General features: G+C 60.5%; 3 protein-coding genes across 4 annotated transcripts in view; 1 reads left to right on the forward strand and 2 right to left on the reverse strand.

Annotated features, from left to right (window-relative positions):
* RECQL5 (RecQ like helicase 5) overlaps positions 1-14,933 on the forward strand; it is a 36,989-nt gene extending 22,056 nt beyond the window's left edge. The window contains exons 9-20 of one of the 2 annotated variants that reach the window (XM_028112548.2): positions 10,347-10,565; positions 10,807-10,906; positions 11,044-11,080; positions 11,214-11,272; positions 11,361-11,434; positions 11,800-11,893; positions 12,178-12,312; positions 12,608-13,137; positions 13,294-13,384; positions 13,606-13,830; positions 14,070-14,139; positions 14,232-14,933. In XM_028112548.2, coding sequence (XP_027968349.1) covers positions 10,347-10,565; positions 10,807-10,906; positions 11,044-11,080; positions 11,214-11,272; positions 11,361-11,434; positions 11,800-11,893; positions 12,178-12,312; positions 12,608-13,137; positions 13,294-13,384; positions 13,606-13,830; positions 14,070-14,139; positions 14,232-14,332 — 1,735 coding nt within the window. In that variant the 3' untranslated portion in view covers positions 14,333-14,933. Of the gene's footprint in view, positions 1-10,346; positions 10,566-10,806; positions 10,907-11,043; positions 11,081-11,213; positions 11,273-11,360; positions 11,435-11,799; positions 11,894-12,177; positions 12,313-12,607; positions 13,138-13,214; positions 13,385-13,605; positions 13,831-14,069; positions 14,140-14,231 lie in introns of those variants that run through there. The other variant, XR_003610729.2, reaches the window with a different exon arrangement.
* SMIM5 (small integral membrane protein 5) lies at positions 824-8,326 on the reverse strand. The gene is made up of 3 exons (XM_028112554.2): positions 7,933-8,326; positions 1,866-2,104; positions 824-1,416 (listed from the first exon to the last, which is right to left on the reverse strand). Exons 2-3 carry the CDS (start codon positions 1,990-1,992, stop codon positions 1,322-1,324), a joined length of 222 nt encoding a protein of 73 aa, XP_027968355.1. The 5' UTR covers positions 1,993-2,104; positions 7,933-8,326; the 3' UTR covers positions 824-1,321.
* Positions 14,934-15,337: 404 nt separating the features above from the next.
* MYO15B (myosin XVB) overlaps positions 15,338-20,067 on the reverse strand; it is a 28,402-nt gene continuing 23,672 nt past the window's right edge. Inside the window, 14 exon segments of the mRNA XM_088027256.1 lie at positions 15,338-15,394; positions 15,575-15,715; positions 15,813-15,961; positions 16,127-16,260; positions 16,596-16,711; positions 16,853-16,995; positions 17,170-17,263; positions 17,369-17,446; positions 17,574-17,668; positions 17,761-17,876; positions 17,970-18,046; positions 19,231-19,307; positions 19,709-19,781; positions 19,875-19,938. Of these exon segments, the coding sequence (XP_087883382.1) occupies positions 15,338-15,394; positions 15,575-15,715; positions 15,813-15,961; positions 16,127-16,260; positions 16,596-16,711; positions 16,853-16,995; positions 17,170-17,263; positions 17,369-17,446; positions 17,574-17,668; positions 17,761-17,876; positions 17,970-18,046; positions 19,231-19,307; positions 19,709-19,781; positions 19,875-19,938 (1,414 nt within the window).

Consider the following 20,067-nt stretch of genomic DNA (forward strand, 5'->3'; position numbering starts at 1 on the left):
GGAGGGGGAGGTACCACGGAGAGCTTTTGACTCCCCCAACCTCTTACTCCCCCAACCTCTTTCCTGGGTCAATAGCTCTACCTGGAAGAGAAAGTGAACTGAAGGGAGGGAGGCAGGGTGGTGTTACATTGTGGCAGGGCCAGTCCTTAAAATGGGTCCATGTTGCTCTTGTTTAGAGGGGCAGATAATGATGATGGTTCACATCTCCAGAGCTTAGGATATGCCCAGTACTGTGCCAAGTGCTTGCTGCAGGTCATCTCAGTTTCTCCTCACAAGCTCACCCCAGGAAGCAGCTTCCGGGGTTAGCGGAGTCTCAGAGGGGAGGAAATGTGGCTCAGGGAGGTTGAATCACTAAGCCGCATTCACACAGCTGGTGAGTGGCGGGGTGAGGATTTGCACCCGGACAGCCTGGTACACGATGGGGAAGACTGAGGGGTCAGGATGCAGGTTATGGACAGCAGTAGGGGCCTGACCTCTCTTCTCTGACTCCAGAAGTTTGGGAAGATCCGGTGGCCTGAGCCCGCTGGTGTGTCGTGTGCAGGTAAAGTAAGTGGTGGCAGAAGCTGTGGAGTGGCCTTCCTGAGCCCAGAACCCGGGTGCATGCAGTGGGGGCATCTGGAGCCAGAGCTCGTTAACAGCTGCTACCAACGGGACTTTCACCCTGACCCTTCCCTGGTTCCCTCTTGCATGGCATTCCTGCCTGTGTGTTTTTCCAGCTTTCGTGGGCACAGGGAGTGCAGAGGCCTGGCAAGGACAGTCACTGGCCACACCCCTGGAATTCTGGCACATTGCCCTTCGGAAGCACCAAGCCCAGGCCAGGGAGTCTGGTGCCGCAGAAACACATAAACAGAAAGCTTTTACTGGGAAAGAAACGGGCAAATACTGGAGCAGAATACTGACATGCTCCCCCTGGTGGGAAGCTTGGGATCCAGTAGCTATTGCACAAAGCCCCTCTTTGGCATGGGGGCCCCAAGGGCCAGCTCCCCACGGATGCAGGCTGTTCTCCATCCAAGTATGGGGACCCTGCTTCTGTGTTTTGTTAAAAGGTGCAGGTTGGGAAAGAATCCCCAGTTTTTCTTTACTCGGTGTTTGAAACAGTTGACTCCTCCCCGGCCCCCTGGGGTTTCCTGGCAGGTCAGAGTTTGGTGGCTGTCCCAGCCCTTGCTTCCTTGGTAAGGTTGCAGGTGGCGGGTTCCCAGGCAGGGCCGGAGCTGGGGCCATGGAGCGCGGTCTTGTGGGCTGAGGGCCGCAGGGCCAGGTGGCACCTAGGGTCATGGCTTTGGCGGCCTCCTCACCAGCGTGCCGTCCTCACGCCTGCCCCTCACGGTGGGGTCACGGGCTGGGCATGGACCTTCCCGCGTCTGCGCTTAGCGTGGCAGTGGCAGCAGGCGGTCAGCAGCAGCAGCAGCACAGTAGCTGGGGGAGGAGACAGAAGCAGAGAGCACGGGAAGCTCAGGCAGGGGGCGGGGGGGGGAGCACACACCCCCGACTTCAAAGGAAACCCCTCTGGAGGTGTGTGGGATCTTTGCCCAAAGAGAGTCTGGCGGGAGGTGTCGGTGGTCCCCGTGCCGGCCACTGGGCCCTGACCTCCCTGTCCTGCCTCCTCCGTTGCCCACAGCCTCGTTCCCTTCATCCCTGGTTGGGATTCGGGGGCTGCTTCTGGGCCCTGCTTCCGGCACCACCCCATCACTGGAGCAGCTTGTTGAGGATTAGGGCGGTCCCTTGGCTTTCCCCCAGGGACATCTGCTTCTCCTCCTCGGTCTGGGGGACACCTAGCCAGCCCTCTGGCCAGCACCACAGTCTCACCTTTCCTGGACGCCAGAAGCGCCAGGGCCGCCGGGGAGAATGGGAGAGCCCCAGCTTACCTGTGAAAAGGAGGATGACCGAGAAGGCCACGATCTCCACAGGCTCAGCCTGCGGTAGTCTCTGCAGCTTGAGCAGCAGCTTCTCACCCATGGAGCGCATCTCCTGCACAAAGCTGGCAGCTGCCATGGTGCGCCGGGCTCCTGCCGGGCTCCTGCCGGGCTCCTGCCGGGCTCCTGCGGGCTCCTGCGGGCTCCTGCGGGCGTGCTGAGCAGAGACAGGGCTGGGAGGCCCCACCCACCTGCAGCCCGCAGAACGAGTTCGTCAGGTCTCACCCCTGTACCCCTGTGGCTCATGAGCGGGGAGGGAACCACTGGGGCCCTCAGCCCCCACCCAGCCGACACCACCCGCGGTGGGGGAAGCTGGTGACGGCAGGGAGCCCGAGGCCCTGCCATGGGGGCTGCCTGGCACAGCCAGACACAGGAGAGGTCTGTCAGCCGGCCATGGTTGGCCAAGGTTCCTGACTTCGAGGTGGGGTGACTTCACTGTTGCATTCCTTTGTCTCAGGCACCACTCCTGGTTTTGCTGGGGCGCCTAGAGCTGGCACAGCTCCCCTGGTGACCCCTGGGTCCTTCAGGACTTTGGGTGCCTCCCCTCAGTTCCCAGCAGGGAGACAGGGCTTTAGGATTCCAGCCTGATACTCTTGCCTCCCATCATATGTGGGGCAGAAGGATCAGGTTCTTCTTCCAGCATGCACATGGGGGCTTCTAGCTAGGGTCAGCTGGAGGTGAGAGCTAATGGGGAGGTGGTCTGAGCCCCTTCAGGGCCCCCCGCAGCCCAATTTCTTTACTCATTCAGTGTTCTTTGAGGTGAAAGAGATGACGTTGTGTTCCTGCAGTTTTTCCCAAGGGGATCCTCTCAGGATGGGATCAGGCTGGTTTACCAGCCCCTCCTCTGCTGGTTCAGACCAGGAGAGTCCCCTCTGCCCCTACCCCTGTCCCAGCTATGTGGCAACTCAGCCCTCCAGGCCCCTGACTGAGAGCTTCTGAATCCTGTGCAAGGGTGCCCGACAGGCTGAAGGGGAAGGTCCAGGCTAGGAGTGTGAGTTGGGGCGTGCTAGACATCAGTGTCTTTCCCCTCCGGCCTCAGCCCATCAGTGGACACAAGGGAGCAAGTGCCTCTTCAGAGATGGACCAGGGACAGCTTGTGCCAACCCAGCCTGAACTTGTTCACCAAGGCAGCTCTAATCCAAGGGAGGGTAACAGGTGGCCAGGGGCTTGTGCCAGACCTGAGGATCTAATTACTGCCGCCTCGTCCTGGGTCAGGGCCAGGCAGGTTCCCCTGAGATGGCTGCAGTCTTGGAAACCGGTCACTGCTGGGACTCCCGCCACGGTAGAGCTGTCTTAGAATTACCTTGAAGGTTGTCTGCTTGAACCTTTTACCCTGTACCTGGCTCCCTGCATTTCTTCTGGCATGCAGCCTTTTCGTGAGCCTCTCTTGGTGAGATGGGGGGGTCCCACCTGCTATGGCAGCCTACCCTCTTCCTTCTTGGAACAGCGCTGATTGTTGGAAGGTGGGACCTCCTCCTCACCTCATTGGTCCCGCCTGTGGTCACACAGGACACTTGTACCCCTCTTCTGCCTTGCAGGCCTTCGGGACCTGGACGGCAGCTGGCATGTGCCTCCTGTGTCTCCTCTTCCACAGGGTAACTGCTCTCGGTCGGTCAGCTGCTGCTCCAGGGGACATTGTTTTGATGCTGCCTGCCCCCCTTCTCGCTTCCGTGACATTGACATGTCTCACTTTGCCTCTCTTGAGTCTTTCTTTTCCTCATTTTACGTGAGAGGAGATGCCCATCTTTCGAGGCTGTTGGATTGACTCCTGGAAGCACAGTGGCGGCTAGCACAGATCCTCGCACACGTTGGGGCCCTGCACATGTGATTCCCCTCGGGGCAGGGGGTGTCTGGCCACTGTAGGAGCATCAAGGAAGCCTTTGGGGGCAGTCGTACCCCCTTGTACACTGTTTCAGGGACCCTCCCCAAACACCTCTGGGGAGCTTCATCTATGTCCTGCGTTCCCAGGATGTTTGTGGTGTGTGAGGTGAAGGCAGGTGGTGGGGCAGGCTGGAGACGGGAGCTGTGTTTTAAGTGACGTTGAGGGTAGCAGGCAGATGGGTCCTTGGAGGATTAGAGGGTTTCCTGTCAGAAGTGGGAGGCTCCTGGAGTTAGATCCTCCTGTCTTCTCTCACGCCCCACCCCAGGGTCAGCATGTTTCTGCAAAGGAGATCAAGATCCCAGTTTCCAAGTGTACTAAGGAGCACGGGATCCTAGAATGCCACGGATCATCTATCCCTGCTTCCCTTTATGTATGGGAAACAGAGCCGGGAGAGTAGGGAGAGTTAAGTGGCTCCTCTGAGGTCACACAGCAGGATGGGGAGCCTGGCCAGCCCCCCTACTGCCCCACGCTGTCTCTCATGGAGACCTATCTTAGGCAGCCTCCTCTCTGGCTGGCAAGGCAAGTCAGCCCCCAGTGCGGCCTACTGAGGGCACTGTCCATGCAGTAGGTGCAGTGCAGGGACCAGGGCCCCAGAGCCCTTTGGAAGCAGGTGTGCTCTGCCTGATCAGCCCCATTCCACACTCATGAATCTGGAGCACTGCTTTTATTCAGGCACCTCACGCCCCGGCCAGGGCCACACCTGTTCTTTGAGAAACACATGTAGCTTGTCACCAGAAGGCCAGATCTTGTCTGTCTCAGATTCACCAAACTCCTTCCCATGCATAGGGCCCCTCTTCTCTGGTCACACTGAACACGCCCCGCCCCCGCCTCCTGTTGACCAGTGAAGTGGGCTTGCACCAGGAGGGTGGTCCCCTCTCATTCCGGGGCCTCTCTGGGTGTCCTCAATTCCCGTGTTTCTAGGAGTGCAGTAGCCTGCCTGCCAGTCTCATTCCTGGAGGAGGGAACAGGTGCCCAGCAACGCCCCGGGGGAGACTTTGCACAGGGCTCAGTTGGGCACCTACCTTTTCTCCTCCCTTCTTTGTCTCCGCTTGGCCTGGCTTCTTCAGCCTGATTGGCCCTGTGCCTGCATTGCCTAATGTAGCCATCAGAGACTCCTTGAAAGAGGAAGCGGGCAGAGGCCAGCGGGGCAAGAGTGGCTTTTTCACTTGTGTTTCCAGGTCCAAAGACTCGGGGAGGGGTAGTGGAGGGGAGGGGTAGTGGAGAGGAGGGCTCTGCTTGTGAGCAAGAAGCGGTGTGGAGACCCGGCCAGTCTGAGCGGTGTGACCTCCAGAGTAGGGAGGATGCAGGGTAGGCCCAGGCTGCTTGGCTGTGCAGGGAAGGTGGGCTTCATTGGTCAGAAGCTTCGGCTCTGAAGTCGGCCATCCTCCAGGCGTTGTGAAGTCAGGACGCTGCAGAGTCCCACCCAGAGGACTCTGGGACATAGGGCCCCACTCTGGGAGGAATGCCAGTCCACGCTAGGGGCAGGACGTGGCTGGGGCCATGTGGCCGTGGATGGCATTGTGCCTTTGCGCCCAGGGCCTCTCTGGTGAGCTGAGTTAACGAGCTGTACCAGCTCTGGGGTTTCATCCCGGCTGCTCACTGATTCTGTCTGGGCTGTGAACGGGATGGGGCCACTGGACAACCGAGGTTCTGCCCCGAAGGCTGACAGGGAACCCCCTTTGTTTTTCAGTTGACGTTCTGCCATTTCCACCTTGGGCTTGAGCAGAATAAACTTTAGTGGGTACCGTGGGAGCTGGAGGCACCTTGTTCTCCTAAGAGGGAGGAGGCACATTCCAGCAGGTCCCAGGCTCTCTTCCCAGTGGGCTATTTAAAGAGAGGCCCGGGGGGTGCCTGATGCCTGGTGCCCAATATAACCATCAGTCGTCAGGTGACCGTGCGGTATGTTCCTCAGCCATGGTTCTGTAGGGAGTCCCAGTTCCCAGCTGTGACCCAGGGAACGTGGGTACTCTGAGGCTGGCTGCTTCTTGTCCGTTTTACTTTCTCAGGTTTGGAGGGAGGAAGACAGGGAAGGCCAGAGTGGGTACTGATGATCGCGTTTATCTTTCTGGTCTATCTCAAGGAGATAGGAGGGTCATCCATTCTCCTTCCAAAACTGTACTTCCCTGTGAACCAAGGCAGTCAGAGTCCGTCCCAGCCCTGTGAGGCTCGGGAGTGCTTTGGTTGGAGGCAGCCAAAGCAAGTGGGTTCCCACGGCCCCAGGAAGGGAGAGCAGCCTTGGCTGCCTGTGTGTGGCCCTTCCAGGAACCTTTGGAGGGTGCTCAGTGGCTGAAATGGCAGCCCATGGAGGGGGAGGTGAGCCGGGCAGAGGTGCAGGCTGGCAGAGCGAGAGGGACCAGAAAACATTCCTTTGTGTGGCATCTCCTGGCACAGAGAACCTTGTGACAGAGCAGGCGGGCATCCTGCAGGCCAGACAGCTGCCACTGGGTCCTGAAGCTTCCCTGTTTCCTCCTTGCAAAACTGATATTCCAACTCCAGGGGCCCTTTGTGGAAGAGAGCAGGCAGCAGGCCGACCTGTTTACGACTGATAAGTGGTGTGCTGATGGCTCAGGGCCCCTGTCATCTTGTCATGGTGGGTTGCAGCCACTCTTGCCCCACCAGGCCCTGTCTTGTTTGAGAAACAGCTGTCATGGGGCAAACTGATGGTTGTGGCATTTTTGCGGGGTCCAGAGGCCTGACCGGTAAGGCAGAGGTGTCCACTGGGCACTGCATCAAGCCTTCAGAAGATGCCCTTTTCTGCCTTGGCTCCAAGTTGCTGTGGGAAGTAGACATTTGAACCCAGAGCAGTCCTGCTTCCCTAACCCCGTGGCTTTCCAGGACCGGAGGAGGCACTTAATGCTGCTAGGGATGGTTCCCCCAGTCCCAGAAGCTAGGCATCACCCTGCTGTTCCAGCTCAGCGCCTGTGTTCAGGGGACCCAGACCACCTATGTCCTGTTGCTGCAGGGACTCAGCTCCCCGCCCGCTTGCCTTGCAGATCCGAGCCAGCAGGGGTAGCCCTGGGCTCACCACTGCGCCCTTCCCTTACCCAGCCCTGCCGGCTGCCTGCAACACGGAACCAGCGCCGGGCCCCTCTGTGCCATGCCTGGCTCATCGCCGCAGGGCTTTTAGTCTCCCCAGATGCCAACCCAGGCCAAGTCCCACAGCCTCTGCTGAGCCAAGAACACTTGGACTGATCCTTGGTTTCCACTTTTCCCTGGATTGTTGTTTTTCTTTCTAAGTAGATATTAGCCTGTTTGCTTTGGGGGAAACATCTGGGGGACAGGGAAGGGAGACTTTAACCCTAGTGTGGGGGCAGGGAGGCAGGAGGAGCAGGCAGCCTCGGCTCATGGGGCCCTGCCCAAAGGGGCTACTCCCGGGGCTGCTCGAAGAGCCGTCTTGAGCTCAGCATTCCAGTGGCACGGCAGAGGGCCAAATACCAGGTGGGTCCTCCACCAGCCTCACCATCATCGCCTTCTCCCACCCCACCCTCAGAGTCAGGCCCTCATGCTTCTGGCGCAGCATTCAGGGAGACTTGGGAGCTCACGGGATTCCAAATGGGCCCAGGGAGGAGCACCTGGGCTTAGCTCTGAGCTGAGGACACCTGGCAATGAGTGGGCCAAGCCCCTCATGGGAGGCGGCAGCTGCCGCGCTGATGCAGGACACAGATGGGCAGAGCTGCTGCGGGTCCCGCTGCGTTCCTGGGGGGCGCGAACTGGCGGGGCAGACCCTGTGCCGAGCCGCCTCCGCTGGGAGAAAGCAGGCACACAGAGGGCTCTGCATTGATCCTGGGAAAAAGGGAGGCTCAGCGAGCAGGCAACAGTTCCCTCCCAAGCCAGGACAGCCAAATCCCTTGTTTAAGCCCCCGAATACAACGAGCTTAAACTAACTTGCAGAGTAAGCAGGCACTCGGGGCCCCTCTGCGTGCTCAGCAGGCTGGGAGGAAAGCACTCAGCCCGTGTCCCTCCAGTGCCGGGTCCCAGCAAAAGAAGGGAAAGCCCACGTTTAAATGAAGTTGCACCCCTGTGAGCCTCTGTGTTCCAGGTAGATGGTGGCTCTCCACCCTTGGGGCAGGGAACCCTGGCTGCCCCTCACCCCCCTCCCCGCAACCCTGTCTATCATCTGTGGCTGGCACCACTCACCTAGGAACTCAGGTGTGGGGTTGGGGGGCAACCGCACATGCCGGGGAGCCCAGCAGCCTCCTGGGCCTGTCCTCGGCCCAGCCACCACCACTTCCTTCCTTTTCGGATGCCTCTTTCCTGACCTGCCCCTGGGCGCCTTCCTCAGAGCTGGTGGAACTCCCGGCTGCTGACAGCCAGCTGCTGTCTCAGCCTCAGCTTTTCTGTTGTTGGTCGTCCTGGAGATCCAAGTGTCAGGTTACATGGGGCGGTCACCAAGGGCGGGGTGGGGGGTGGGCAGTGCCACCGCCGCCCCAGCCCCGGCAAGGGAATCCCTGCTGGGGCCCTGGCCGCTGGCTTCAGACTCCTGTGCGCTTTGCTGCCCCTGGGAGGTCTGGCTGGGTGCGCTCAGCTCTTCTGTTCCTCCTCTTCCTCTACTATCCCTCTGGGCGGGTGTGTGCTAAGCCACTGTGGGCTGGGCCTGGGCCCAGAGCTGATAAAAGAGGAGGTCCCCTCTCTTGTTCCCTGGGAGGCTCCACCTGAGCCTTGGGGTGGCAGAGGGAGGCTGCACAGCACTCCCAGCTCATTGGCCCCCTCCCTACCCTCAGGAGGGCTCTGGGCCCATCCCCCCAACCTATCTCTCTGGAGACTCCGTGGCTGGTCCCGCCCTCTGGCCCCTCTGAAGAAAAAGAGTGAATAGTGGGGGAGCTGCCAGCCCACTCACAAGGCCAACCCCCTGGGGAGGCATCTTGGGGAAGAACTTGGGGGTGACTCGAGAGTAACCTGAACGTGGCCTGCTTGCCCAGGGAAGTGCCTGGTGTTCCTCAGCCCCAGGAGGAGGGAGGACCCTACTGATCTCAGTCTTTCCAAAGGGTGTTTGCTGGGGCTGTCCCTGAACGCCTGGCCCTGGCTGGCAGGGACGGGCTCCAGAGCTCAGTGGCTGGCAGGGCCCTTTGACATTTGGTTGGTTGTGCCACCCCAGCAGACCACTGTGTGCCCGGAGCAGAACAGGAGCCGACCCCAGCCCGCATCTGTGAGCTCTCAATGGAGCCCTTTGAGTGTGAGCACAAAACCCCAGTGAGTCCAGGCTTGAGGGAGGGTGGGGGGAAGGAAGCCAACCGCGTAGCCACACCACTTGGATGCCAGAGCCTCCCAGAGGCTGGACAGGCGGCCACTGTGCAGATGCACAGACTGGCGATGCAGAGTCCCATGGTGATTTAGGAGTGGCAGGAACAGTGCCCTCTGGTGGCTGCCTGGGCCCCCTTGCCATCTCCGGCCGTTCAAAGCTGCATTCTCTAAACAAGGCAGCCAGACCCCACTTCCTAGGGCTTGTGTAACCATCAGCTGAGGGGCTCAGTTCCTGAGGGTGTTTCTTGCAGCTCCAGACGGCGCCCACGTTGAGAGGCGTTCTGGTTAGAGAGTGATGCCACCTATGCTTGTCCCCGGCATGTGGTGCCTGGACAGCCCTCCCTCTGCCGCCCAGTCTTGCAGGCTCCCCTACCCCGTGCCACATTCCTGCGGCAAGACTGGCCCTTGGCAAGGGCCTTGAGAGATCTGTGGCCCCTTCGGGGGCCTCTTCAGCTGCCCCAAGGACCAACTGTGCCCCCATCCTAGGAGTCATAGGAGAGACAGCTGGAGTCTGGTACTGCAGCAAGGGGGCTGTGGCTGGGTTGAGGCACTGGGGGATGTGATGAGACTCCTCCCAGGGCTGGTCTCCTCGCTGCCCTCACCAGTGAGCAGCATACAATGCCGGCTCTCAGAGCTGCTGGTTTCTGCTCTTGGGCAGTCCCCCGGCTCCGGGCTGCGTACGCAGTCTTCTTGGGAACAAAGAAGGTCACCAAGAGATAGAAGCAGGGCAGAGTGCTGATGCAGGGGTAGGGCCATGCTGTGCTGGTCCTCCCATCCCCCACCTCCGGGAAAGGGTGAAGAGTCATAAAGAGGGCTCGCTGTGCACCGTGTGCCGTGCCTCAGAGCGCTATCTGCCCCAGGCCTGCACAGCCGGAGGAGCCAGCCCTCTTCCTGCACTGTTTGACAGGCAGGAACGTGTGGGCTTTGAGCCGTCTACTGCTTCCCCTAAGGATCTGTGCCCAGAGCCGCAGCTATTCCTAGGGTGCCCCACCGCCGGAGGGCAGAGGAGAGAGCAGGAGGCCAGGACCTAGAGGAGCAACCTGTAGTGAAGCAGGACAGAGTGGGGGTCACACCCTGGCTCCTCCAGATGTGTTGTATGACCTTGGGAAAGTTCCTTCAGCTCATTGTCGTCATCTGTAAAATGGGTGACCAAATGATGCCTTGTCGGGCTCGTACAGCAGGAGGCGTATAAGATACTGAGTGTGGTGTCCACGTGTAAAGCTCCTCGGCCAAAGTGTAGGGAGTGGGTGGATGAACGCTGGCCTGCCTGGGTTCCTCACCCCTCACCTCTGCTGTGCTGCCTCTGCCAGGTGCCGCCATGCTGCCATTGCCAAGTACTTTGGGGATGCGCCCCCTGCCTGCACCGAGGGCTGTGACCACTGCCGGGACCCTGTGGCCCTGCGGAAGCAGCTGGAGGCCTTGGAGCACAGAAGCAGCTGGAACAAGACTTGCATCGGGCCTTCCCAGGGGAATGGCTTTGACCCTGAGCTGTATGAGGGAGGCCGCCGGGGCTATGGGGGCTTCAGCAGGTGAGGGGCTGTGAAGTCAGTCAGGGGCCCCCAACCCACTGCAAATAGGCTGGCCTCCCCCTTGTGCCAAGGCGCCCCAGTGCCATCGTTGACTCCCTGTCCCCGTGGGCCATGTCGGAGCTAGGATCTTGGTGTTGCTCCTCCCTGCCAGGCTATCAGAGACATCAGTGCCCTACCAGAAAAGCATGACAGGAGGACAGAACCCAGGCCCAGGGCTGCTTACACCTAGCCTGTCCCCTAGGTATGACGAAGGTTCTGGAGGCAGTGGGGACGAGGGCAGAGACGAGGCCCACAAGCGGGAGTGGAATCTCTTCTACCAGAAACAGATGAGCCTACGCAAGGTGAAGGGGATGGGGGCCTGCTGGGGTCACAGGTGGCCCCCCATTCACACGCCCTCAGCTCCTACCCTGGAGCTGGCCGGGGGGGCTGTCCTACAGCTAAGTGAGATGCCTCATAGGCCCTTCATGTCATCTTCCAGGGCAAAGACCCCAAGATAGAAGAATTTGTGCCCCCAGGTTAGTACAGAAATGTCCCCAGGGGCTCTTGGGCTATTCCTAGGGTATAGATGTCTCATTGGGGGGCTGGGGACTCCAGAAAGCAGAGGTAGAGTGGACGGACCCACCCCTCTTCGCCCCCCCTGCCCCCCAGATGAGGACTGTCCCCTGAAAGAGGCTTCTAGCAGGAAGATCCCCAGACTCACTGTGAAGGTAAGTGGTGGACACCTCCTCACACCCGCCCCCTGGACTCCTTCCCCAACCCTGAGGCTTGAGTGACCAACTTCCCTCCCCTGTGTAGGCCCGTGAGCACTGCCTGGGGCTTCTGGAGGAGGCTCTGAGCAGTAACCGCCAGGCCACAGGTACCACCCATGGGTGAGTGACCCGGGTCACAGGGGCCAAAGAGGCTTCCCCAAGCCCCTGTTCCTTGTAGACCACAAGAACCCCCATCCCTTCTGGCTTATTTGGGCACCCCCAGATTGTGACCCACCCCTCTCCCAGTGGTTGCAGGTGTCACAGCCCCAGCAGGGGGCAGGCTCCGCCAGGACTGAGGGGCTGCCAGTGCCTGCGGGACAGTAAGCCCCCTGGATGCCTGGTGTCCGGGTCAGAATCCCTGTGCCCATGGCTGTTCCCACCAGGCTCTAAAGTCATCTCCAGGGTCCTCAGGGAGAATCCCATAGGAGCTCCACAGAGAGAGGGCTCCAGCCCGCCTGACGCCTCATGCTCATTCCTACCCTCAGACCTGATCTCCAGGCCAAGGCTGTGGAGCTGGAACATGAGATGTTCCGAAATGCCAAGGCGGCCAACCTGTACAAGGCCAGTGTGCTGAAGAAGGTAGGCATTGGGCAGGGCATGCTTCTGGGCTAGGGTGGGAGAGACAGCCCCTCCAGCCTCCCAGGCTGTCGGCCTTCCTGCTGCCAGGAGGCCACTTACATGAGGGGAGCCTGACATCCCTTTGCCAGCTAGAGGTGTTTCCAGCCAACCCCGTCAGGACTGGAATTTGTCCAGTGTCCAGTTACCTGCAGCCAGGAGCCCTAGAAGCCCACTTGTGGAAAGCCTGGGTTGGGGCTCTCAGGAGCTAGTGGGTATCACGGCGTCCCTGCCTGTCCCTGAATCAGGTGGCTGAGATCCACAGAGCCTCTAAGGATGGGCAGCTCTACGACGTGGGGAGTGATACCAGGAGTTGCAGTGCACAGGCCCAGCCCCCAGAGCCCACCGAGTATGACATCCGGCCGGCCTCCCAGGTGTACTCGGTGAGCAGCGTCCTGGCATCCACCCCAAACCTGGGTCTGGGAAAGGCATCACATCCTTTGTCCTCAGCCAGGGCACGGCTGCTTGCCTTCTCCTGGTGTCGCAGCCCTGGCCCTAGGCGCCCCGCGGCAGACCCTCCAGCTTCCCTCTGCAGCCCCCACAGCTGTGCTCTGCTCAGCCTGACCGCCCCGAGGTGTCCTGCGGGGTCTCTCCCTCCTCCACTCCCGAGAGCCCACCAGCTCAGCCATTCCTAGACCAGCCCATGAGTGCCCTCGGAACCCTTTCTGTTCTTCACAGCTCAAACCCAAGCGGGTAGGAGCTGGTTTCCCCAGAGGCTCCTGCTCATTCCAGACGGCCACTGAGCTGATGGAGAAGACGTGGGCCGAGGAGCAAGCCCCCCAGCCAGTGTGGGGAGGTGAGCAGGAGCCCCCCAGCCAGCCCCACAGCCTCCAGGGGGAGGACTGCAATGAGCCCCTCCTTGGGCCCAGAGGAGAGGCCCTTGGAAGCAGTGCTCATTGTGGGGGGTCCTCCTCTGAGAAGAAGGTGAAAAGCCCCTCCAAGGGCAGTGCCAAGGCCCGGGCCAGCAAGAAGCAGCAGCTCCTAGCCGCAGCGGCCCTCAAGGATTCACAGAACATCGCCCGCTTCTGCCAAAGGGCCAGGAGCCCATCTCCCCTCACCTTAGCCCCAGGGGCAGAAGGTGCTGGCCCTTCCTGTGAGGGAGTGCAGGGACCCCCAGCAGCCCCAGAGAAGTGCGCAAGGGAGGATGGAGCCCTGGGGTGTTTGGCTGCGCCCCCCCAGACCAAGGAGTGCACCAGGGAGAGGCCAAGGTAGGGGCCCTGATAGTTCTGAAATTCTCTGGAATCCTTTTTGCTAACTGGGTCTCTGAAGCTCTGGCCGTTCCTAGGGTGTGCTCTGCTGGGCCGGCTGAGCTGAGGGTGCAGCTGGTGGCTGGAGTTCTCATGCCTGCTCTCCCCTCTGGCCAGAGCCTGCACACTCAGAGACCAGGGGCCCCCTGAAGGCCAGCCCACCCCCACAAAGGAGACACACAGGGGCAAGCGGTCCAGACCCCAGCAGGTACTGACAGGGACAAGGCCACAGGGGAGGAGGCCTGCAGACCAGGCCGATACCTGTTCTGCTCTGGATGAGGGGTTTGGGGAAAATCGTCTTTTTACGTCCCACGGATGGACGGGACAGGCTGGAGGGAGCCAGCGGATGCTGAGGCCCAGTCTTCCAGAACGAGGGGAGGGGCCAGTGCAGGGAACCCAAGAGTGACTCTCCACTCTGGTCCTACACAGGAGAACCCAGAGAACCGGGCTCAGAAGAGGCCTCGCCCCTCAGCCAATGCCTCTATCATAGCTGAGGCCAAGGACAGCATCGCGGCCAGCAATCAGGGCACCTTGAACCCCACAGCCCAAGATTCCTGCCTTCTCCCAGCCCCTGGCATCTCCCTCAAGGAGGCTGCAAATGTTGTGGTCAAATGCCTGACCCCTTTCTATAAGGAGGGCAAGTTTGCATCCAAGGTAAGGTAGATGGGTAGATAGATAAGGTAGATCTGCCCTCCCCTGGGCCCGGGACACTTGGGCGCCATGGGAGCAGGGAGCAGAGCCAGAGGACAAAGCAGGGCAGAACAGGCTAGCCCTGAGGTTGACTTCCTCCCTCTCTGGGGTCTGCCTTGCCCCTGGGTCATGGCTGAAGGCCACTGGAGGAGGGGGCAGGGCAGGGGTCTGTGCTCTTTGCTCCTGTCACCCTCTGCCTCCAGGAATTATTTAAAGCCTTTGCCCGCCACCTCTCACACTCACTGGCTCAGAAGGCTTCTCCTGGAAGGAGCGGTAAGTGCCCACGTCACCAGGCCAGAGGTGTTTGCGGGGCTTGGTGGTGGGGAGGGGCCTGGCCCTCACGTTGCCCCTTCCCGAATCTGTAGTGAAGGAAGAGGCCCAGAATTTCATCAAGCAGTTTTTTCATGGTCGGGCCCGCTGCGAGAGTGAAGCTGACTGGCACGGCCTGTGTGAGCCACAAAGATGACCAGCTCCTGCCTGCTAGGGCCGGAGTGCTCCCCCAGCCTCAGCTGCGGGCCCGGGCCCTGCTCAGGAACGGGGAAGGTGGGGAGCCTGCAGCCATCAGGGCCATCCTCTTTGCTCAGGGGCCATACCTTCCAACCATACGTTGCTTTGGAGATGGCCCCAGTCGCCTCCCAAATCAAGGCCAAGGGCCAGAGGCCAGCCACTTTCTGCTTGCAGGGTCTCAGGTCTTCTTCCGCCTAGCCTCCCCACCTCTCTTGGTTGGGTTTTCCGAACCAGATTCCCAGATTAGAAGCTTGGGGCGGGGGGTGTGGCTGCTGCCAGGGGAACAGGAGGAAAGAATTGTAGGCCAGGGCAAGGCCACCTGTCCGAGGCATTGGACCGCCTCAGGAAGAGCCCTGCTGGCCTCGGGTTCTTGGCCCACCACCCCTTTCCCTTGCGTTGCCAGCTTCTGGCCTGGCCCCAGGTGCAGAGCTTGGGAGCAGGGCAGCAACCAGGCCCTGCTCTCTGCTCAGCTCCTGGTCAGGAAGGCTGGGCTGGACGGAGACTTAGCAGAGAAATAAAGTCCTGTTGGTTTTGACACCGCCCACCCCCCCACAAACACAGCCTTTTTCTCTTGGGAGTTTTATTTCCTCACTGTTTGCTTCCCCCAGGCCTGGATTCATGCTGATGTTGAGCCAGGGCCTGGGGCCAGCTGGGCATCCCTCTCCCCCAGCCTGGGCAGCATCAGATGCCCAAGCGAGTTCCTGCAGCCCCCACTCCAGGCCCCCCCCAGGGGGAGTCCTGCTGCTTTCTTAGCTGATGTCACTGGAGCTGCTCCTGCCTCGTGGCCTCCACGTGGGCCAGCAGCGCTGTGCTGTGGCAGGTTCCAGAACAGCCAAATGGGGAAGTCCAAACCAAAATGGCCTGACAGCACCCAAGGGAGACCTTCCCCATCAGACTTGGACCCGGGAGGGGGCCCCTTCCTCATGTCCTCCCCTCCTCCATTCTTCTTGGGTGAGGCCGGCCACTAGTTGGGAGCAAGGCTGTCCCGCAGGAAGGCGATGGTGTACTTCAGCTCCTGGGCCTGCCCGGGGAACAGGCATGTGAGGACAGGGCTCCCCAGTGTGCCCCCCGCTCTGTCCTGGCCCACACCACACCCGAGCCCCAGGCATGAGCATGGGCCCAGGCTCTGGGCATGCTAGGCCCGGGTCAGGCACTCCCCGCCTTGCCAGGGTGTCTGTCATCAGAGGCCCCGGCCACTCACCTTGAACAGCTCAAACCAGATGGTCTGGGGGTTGTCAGCAGAGCCATAGTTGAGTTCCAGGCCAGGGGGCCCCTTACTCTCCAGGGGGCTCAGCAGGTGGAGCCGGTGCAGGTCCTTCAGGGCGATGGAGCAGCACTGTTTCTGGGGCAGCAGAGACAGCAGAGCCTGGGGTCACCATGGGGGACGGGAGAATGGCGCAAGGGTGCTCAGACCAGTACTGGGGCAGGAGCCTGCCCACCTGGTTGCAGGGGTCCATGAGGATGATATGCTGGCAGTTCAGTCCCAGGAGGCTGGGTCTGGGCAGGGCCAGTTGACTCACCCGCAGCACCACATAGACATTGTAGCCAAAGAGGGGCAGCTGGCTCACAGCCTCTGGGAATGGAGGGGCTGGGATAGGTGTTCTGGCCATTCGGGCCCTGGGACCTGCCCGACTTGGCCCTCAGGTTGGATGAGCGGGGCAGGGCAGGTGGAGAAGCTTTCTCAGCCCCTCCACCCCCCTTCCCTTCTGGGCCTCTTGCCTTGGCCCCTGCAACTCCCAGGCCCCAGACCCACCGATGAAGCTGATCTGTGCTTCTTGGGAGCTGCAGACTTGCAGCTGCCTCAGCTCCTGGTCCATCAGGTTCTTTATGATGGGTATGTTCGCTTTCGATTGCAGTGGCTTTGGCAAGTAAGCCAGCAGGTCTTGCCTAGGACACAGACTGGTCAGTCAAAGCTGGGTATAGAGCAGGTGCTAAATAAACGAGCAGGGGCTACTGTGAGTGAGCCTGGGGATCCGAACTTAGGAATGAGGCCTGGGCCCTGCCTGTGACGAGCTTGGGGTGGGCAGGTCAGGTGTACATAGCCTCCATGACTCCAGGCCCATCAGGTTAAGGCCATGAAGGGTACAAGTTGAGTGGCTTTGACATTGGAATATTGGGTGGGGGATGTGGGGGCTGAAGGAGAGGCCCTTAGGGTACGTGCTGAGGCCAGCACCAGCAGGGACCAGGGGTGGCAGGAGGTGTGGGGCCATGTGCACACTCACTCCGACGGGTGGTCCTCTTGGGCCTTGCTACGGTGCTGCAGGGCAGCCAGCCTGGCGAGTCGGGCGCTGGCCTGGGGGCTGACCAACAGCTTCCCCTGTAGGTAGTCCTGCAGCACCTGAGAGGGGACAGCAGTGAGGGGAGGGAGGCCTGGACATCCCCCACCCAGGCAGGGGTTCATTTGCAAGCTGCAGCCCAGGGTCAAGCCACCAGCTGGCTGGGGTTGGGGGATGGGGTCGGGGGGGTGAGGGGGCAGCACCTGCATGTAGTGGATGGTGATGTAGGTTGGATTATCGAAGTGCAGCGGGGTCTTCCAGCTGAGCCGCTGGCTGTGCAGGCTTACATCCTGATCCACCACGCTGTTGAGGTACTCGTGGGCCCACAGGGGCCGCACCAGCTTGCCTGCGTGGGGAGCCCAGGTCCACAGCCCGCCCTGACATCCAGGGCCAGCCCTGCCCGCAGTCCTGCCAGCCCCAGCCTGGGAACTTGCCTCACTCGCACACACACAACCGGTAGATAAGCCACCTCCTGGAACCCAGCCTGGCCCCCCACTTCCGCCCCAGGCGAGGGGCTCACCTCTTTTGATGAGGAAGAGGGCAAATTCCTGCACTTCCTGGGGGTCTGTGATGCCCATTTGCAGACATAGCTCCTCCAGCACTTCTGCCACCACCTGGGCCATGTCGACAGGGCCGTGTGTGATGGGGGGAGTGAGCCTCGGAACTGGTGCCACAGCTTTCCTGTCTCCCCAGCCCCTCTTCCCTGGCCCCACGCTCACCGTGAAAGTCCGGATACTGGTTTTGTAATCCATACCCCCTGGCAGGTGAATTATAAGCGAGCGGATTCCTTGCCCTTTCTGCCAAGAAGGTTGTAGGGTCAGTCCACCAGTGGCCAGAGGCCCCAACTCCCTGTCCCCCACCAGGGAGTTCCATAATGTCCAGCCTCCTGTACCCGCCACCGCTGCCGCTGCCCCCCTCCAGTACCAGGAAAGCATGAGTTTCGCCCGGGGAGGGCAGCCGTGGGCGCCCCCCATATTTGATTGTGCGCTGGAGGTGTTCCTGACTGTTGCAGGCCAGTTCTGCAGAGGGGAAGCAGGCTGGGGTCACAAGCATCTCCAAACCCCTCCCCAAGCTGCTGAGACCCCAGCCTGGAAGGCCCTCTCCTAGGCACCTTGGCTTGGGCCTGAATCCTGCAGAAACTTTGTTACGTAGGGCATCAGCGTGGCTGACGGGGGGAAGAAGCCTGTCAGGAGGCTGAGGAAGCTCCAGCCGCGAGCACAGTGTTCCCTACAGGGCAGAGAGCCTGGGCTTCAGGCTGGCCAGACCATGCCCCAGCCTTGGGCCGCCCTCTGCCACTGCCCCCCAGCCCTGCATACTCACGGCTGAGGGTGTCTGGTGACCTGCTTGATGACTTGGCAGTAAATCTCATCCCTGAGGTTCTCCTTCTCCTGGCACAGCTGTGGGGACGGAAGAGCAGAGGGCAGGGTGGCATGGGAGCTGAAGTCAGAGAAGTCCTGCTAACAGCCAAGGCCGGGGCCACCTCTCGGTCTTGGACACAGCTTGTGTCTAAATCACTGTCTTCATCTGCTTATGGGCTCTGCTCAGCCCTGTCTTCTCTACTGGCTCCCCTTATTTCCTTGACCTCCAGGGCTGCAGTGCCCTTGGGCCTCAGTCTACATGCACTGTTGATCTCAGCTGTTCCTACCTGCTGATGACTGCCAGTGCTGGCCTCCAGCCCAGGCTTCTCCCTTGAACCCAGGCCCCCGGCTTGGAAGTCTGGACTTCATACCTCCTATGTTCAAAACAGATTCCTGCACCAACCCAGACCCGTTCCTCCCTTAGGCCCCCATATCGAAGATGGTCTTTACTCTGGCCAAGGCCTCCATGACATCCTTGGCCCCTCTCTATCGCACCCCACGTATAATTCATAGCAAACCCTGTTGTTCTGAGTCTTCTCCCCTCTGCTGCTACCTCTGGGCCTGGCCCTCAGCATCCCTCACCTGTGATCATTGCAATAACCTCCTCTGGCACTTCTATCCCCCTGGGAGGGGTGGCACACAGCGCCCCCTGAAAATGTAAGCCAGTCTCTGCACACCCCCTCGAGTGAGTGCCCATCTCTCTTGAGAAATCAGAGTCCCAAGAGTAGTCTATGATGGCCTGCCATGAGCTATACCTGCTGACTCTCCCCAGCCTCATCCTCCACGCCGGCCACGCTGGCCTTGCTGGTGCTAAGGCTCACCCTCATCAGGACTGTTGCCCCTGCCCCTCTCTGCATGTGATACCCCCAGTGCACACATGCCTCTCTCCCCAACTTCCCTCAGATCTCTGCTCCAGGGTCACCTTGCCCCCGAGCCTCTGCCTTAGAGCAGCCCCCTCCCTGCTGTATCATGCCCCACAGCACCTTTTACTCTTAGACACATTGCATCATGGTCAGATGTCTCCTCTCACTAGATTGTAAGTTTTGTGGGGACTGAGCCTGCTTGGTTCACTGCGATGCCCCCAAAATAACTTTTGGGTGATTTGAATGACTAGTGACCGAGGGAAGGGGGAAGCCCCTCAGGCCCAGGCAGGAGGACAGGAACAGACCCTCAAGGCACACAGAATCCCACCCAAAGCTTTCAGCACACAAGCTCTTGCTCACCCTCAGGAGGTCATAAAGGAGCTCTATCTCATTCTTGTCCCGGGGCTTAGGCTGGTCCCCCATAAATTGCATCAGAGCTGCAGGCAGGATGAGAAGCATGGTAAGCTGGGTTGGGGGCCTGGTTTTGGCTCATGCTGTCGCCAGACAGGGCTTTCCCTGTCATCTTATCCCTTGCTCCCAAAAATGCACGTGAGCCAGGCAGAGCAGAGCGGTCTCCGCTTTACCGATGAGGAAACAGGGCTCAGAGAGGTTCCGTAGGCACCTGAGGCTGCTTATAGCACATAACCATCTGGACACAGCACTGCCTTCCTGCCCAGACTCCACGCAACCCACCACCCCTTGGGAGTGAGTAGAAATAGGTGAGAACTATGGGGATTCAGTAACCACCAGTGACTGAGTTGACAAGGACAGAAGGCGACCTGGCGCCTAGGTCCGAGGCACCACAGACATGGGGACCCAGGATGCTATGGTCACTCACCCTGGAAACTTTCCACAGCCTGCCTGTTTGTGTCCTCATCACTGAGGCTGTTGAGCGATTCTCGTATGGGAGCCTGTGGCCAAAGAGACTGGGTTGTGGGTCTGGAGTCCATGGGAGCCAAAGGGCAGGTCCACTGGCCCGACTCTTCCCCACCTGTCTCCCTCACCTTGCTGTACTGCACCAGGCTGGCCATGGCCTGCTCCTTAGCATCTCCACCGGTGTGGTCCAGCCTGAGGGGGCAGAAGGAAGGACAGCCCTGCTTGCTTGGCCCTCCCGCCCCCATCACAGGTTGTGTAGGGAGGGTGCTAAGAGCACTGGCCTGGTGGCTCCGAGCAGGGAGGCCCACTTCAGGGAGGCCG

This window comes from Eumetopias jubatus, unplaced genomic scaffold (assembly GCF_037043125.1).
Source record: "Eumetopias jubatus isolate StellerSeaLion01/CBP00866 unplaced genomic scaffold, mEumJub1_p1.0 scaffold_10, whole genome shotgun sequence".
In the NCBI taxonomy this organism is placed as follows: domain Eukaryota; kingdom Metazoa; phylum Chordata; class Mammalia; order Carnivora; family Otariidae; genus Eumetopias; species Eumetopias jubatus.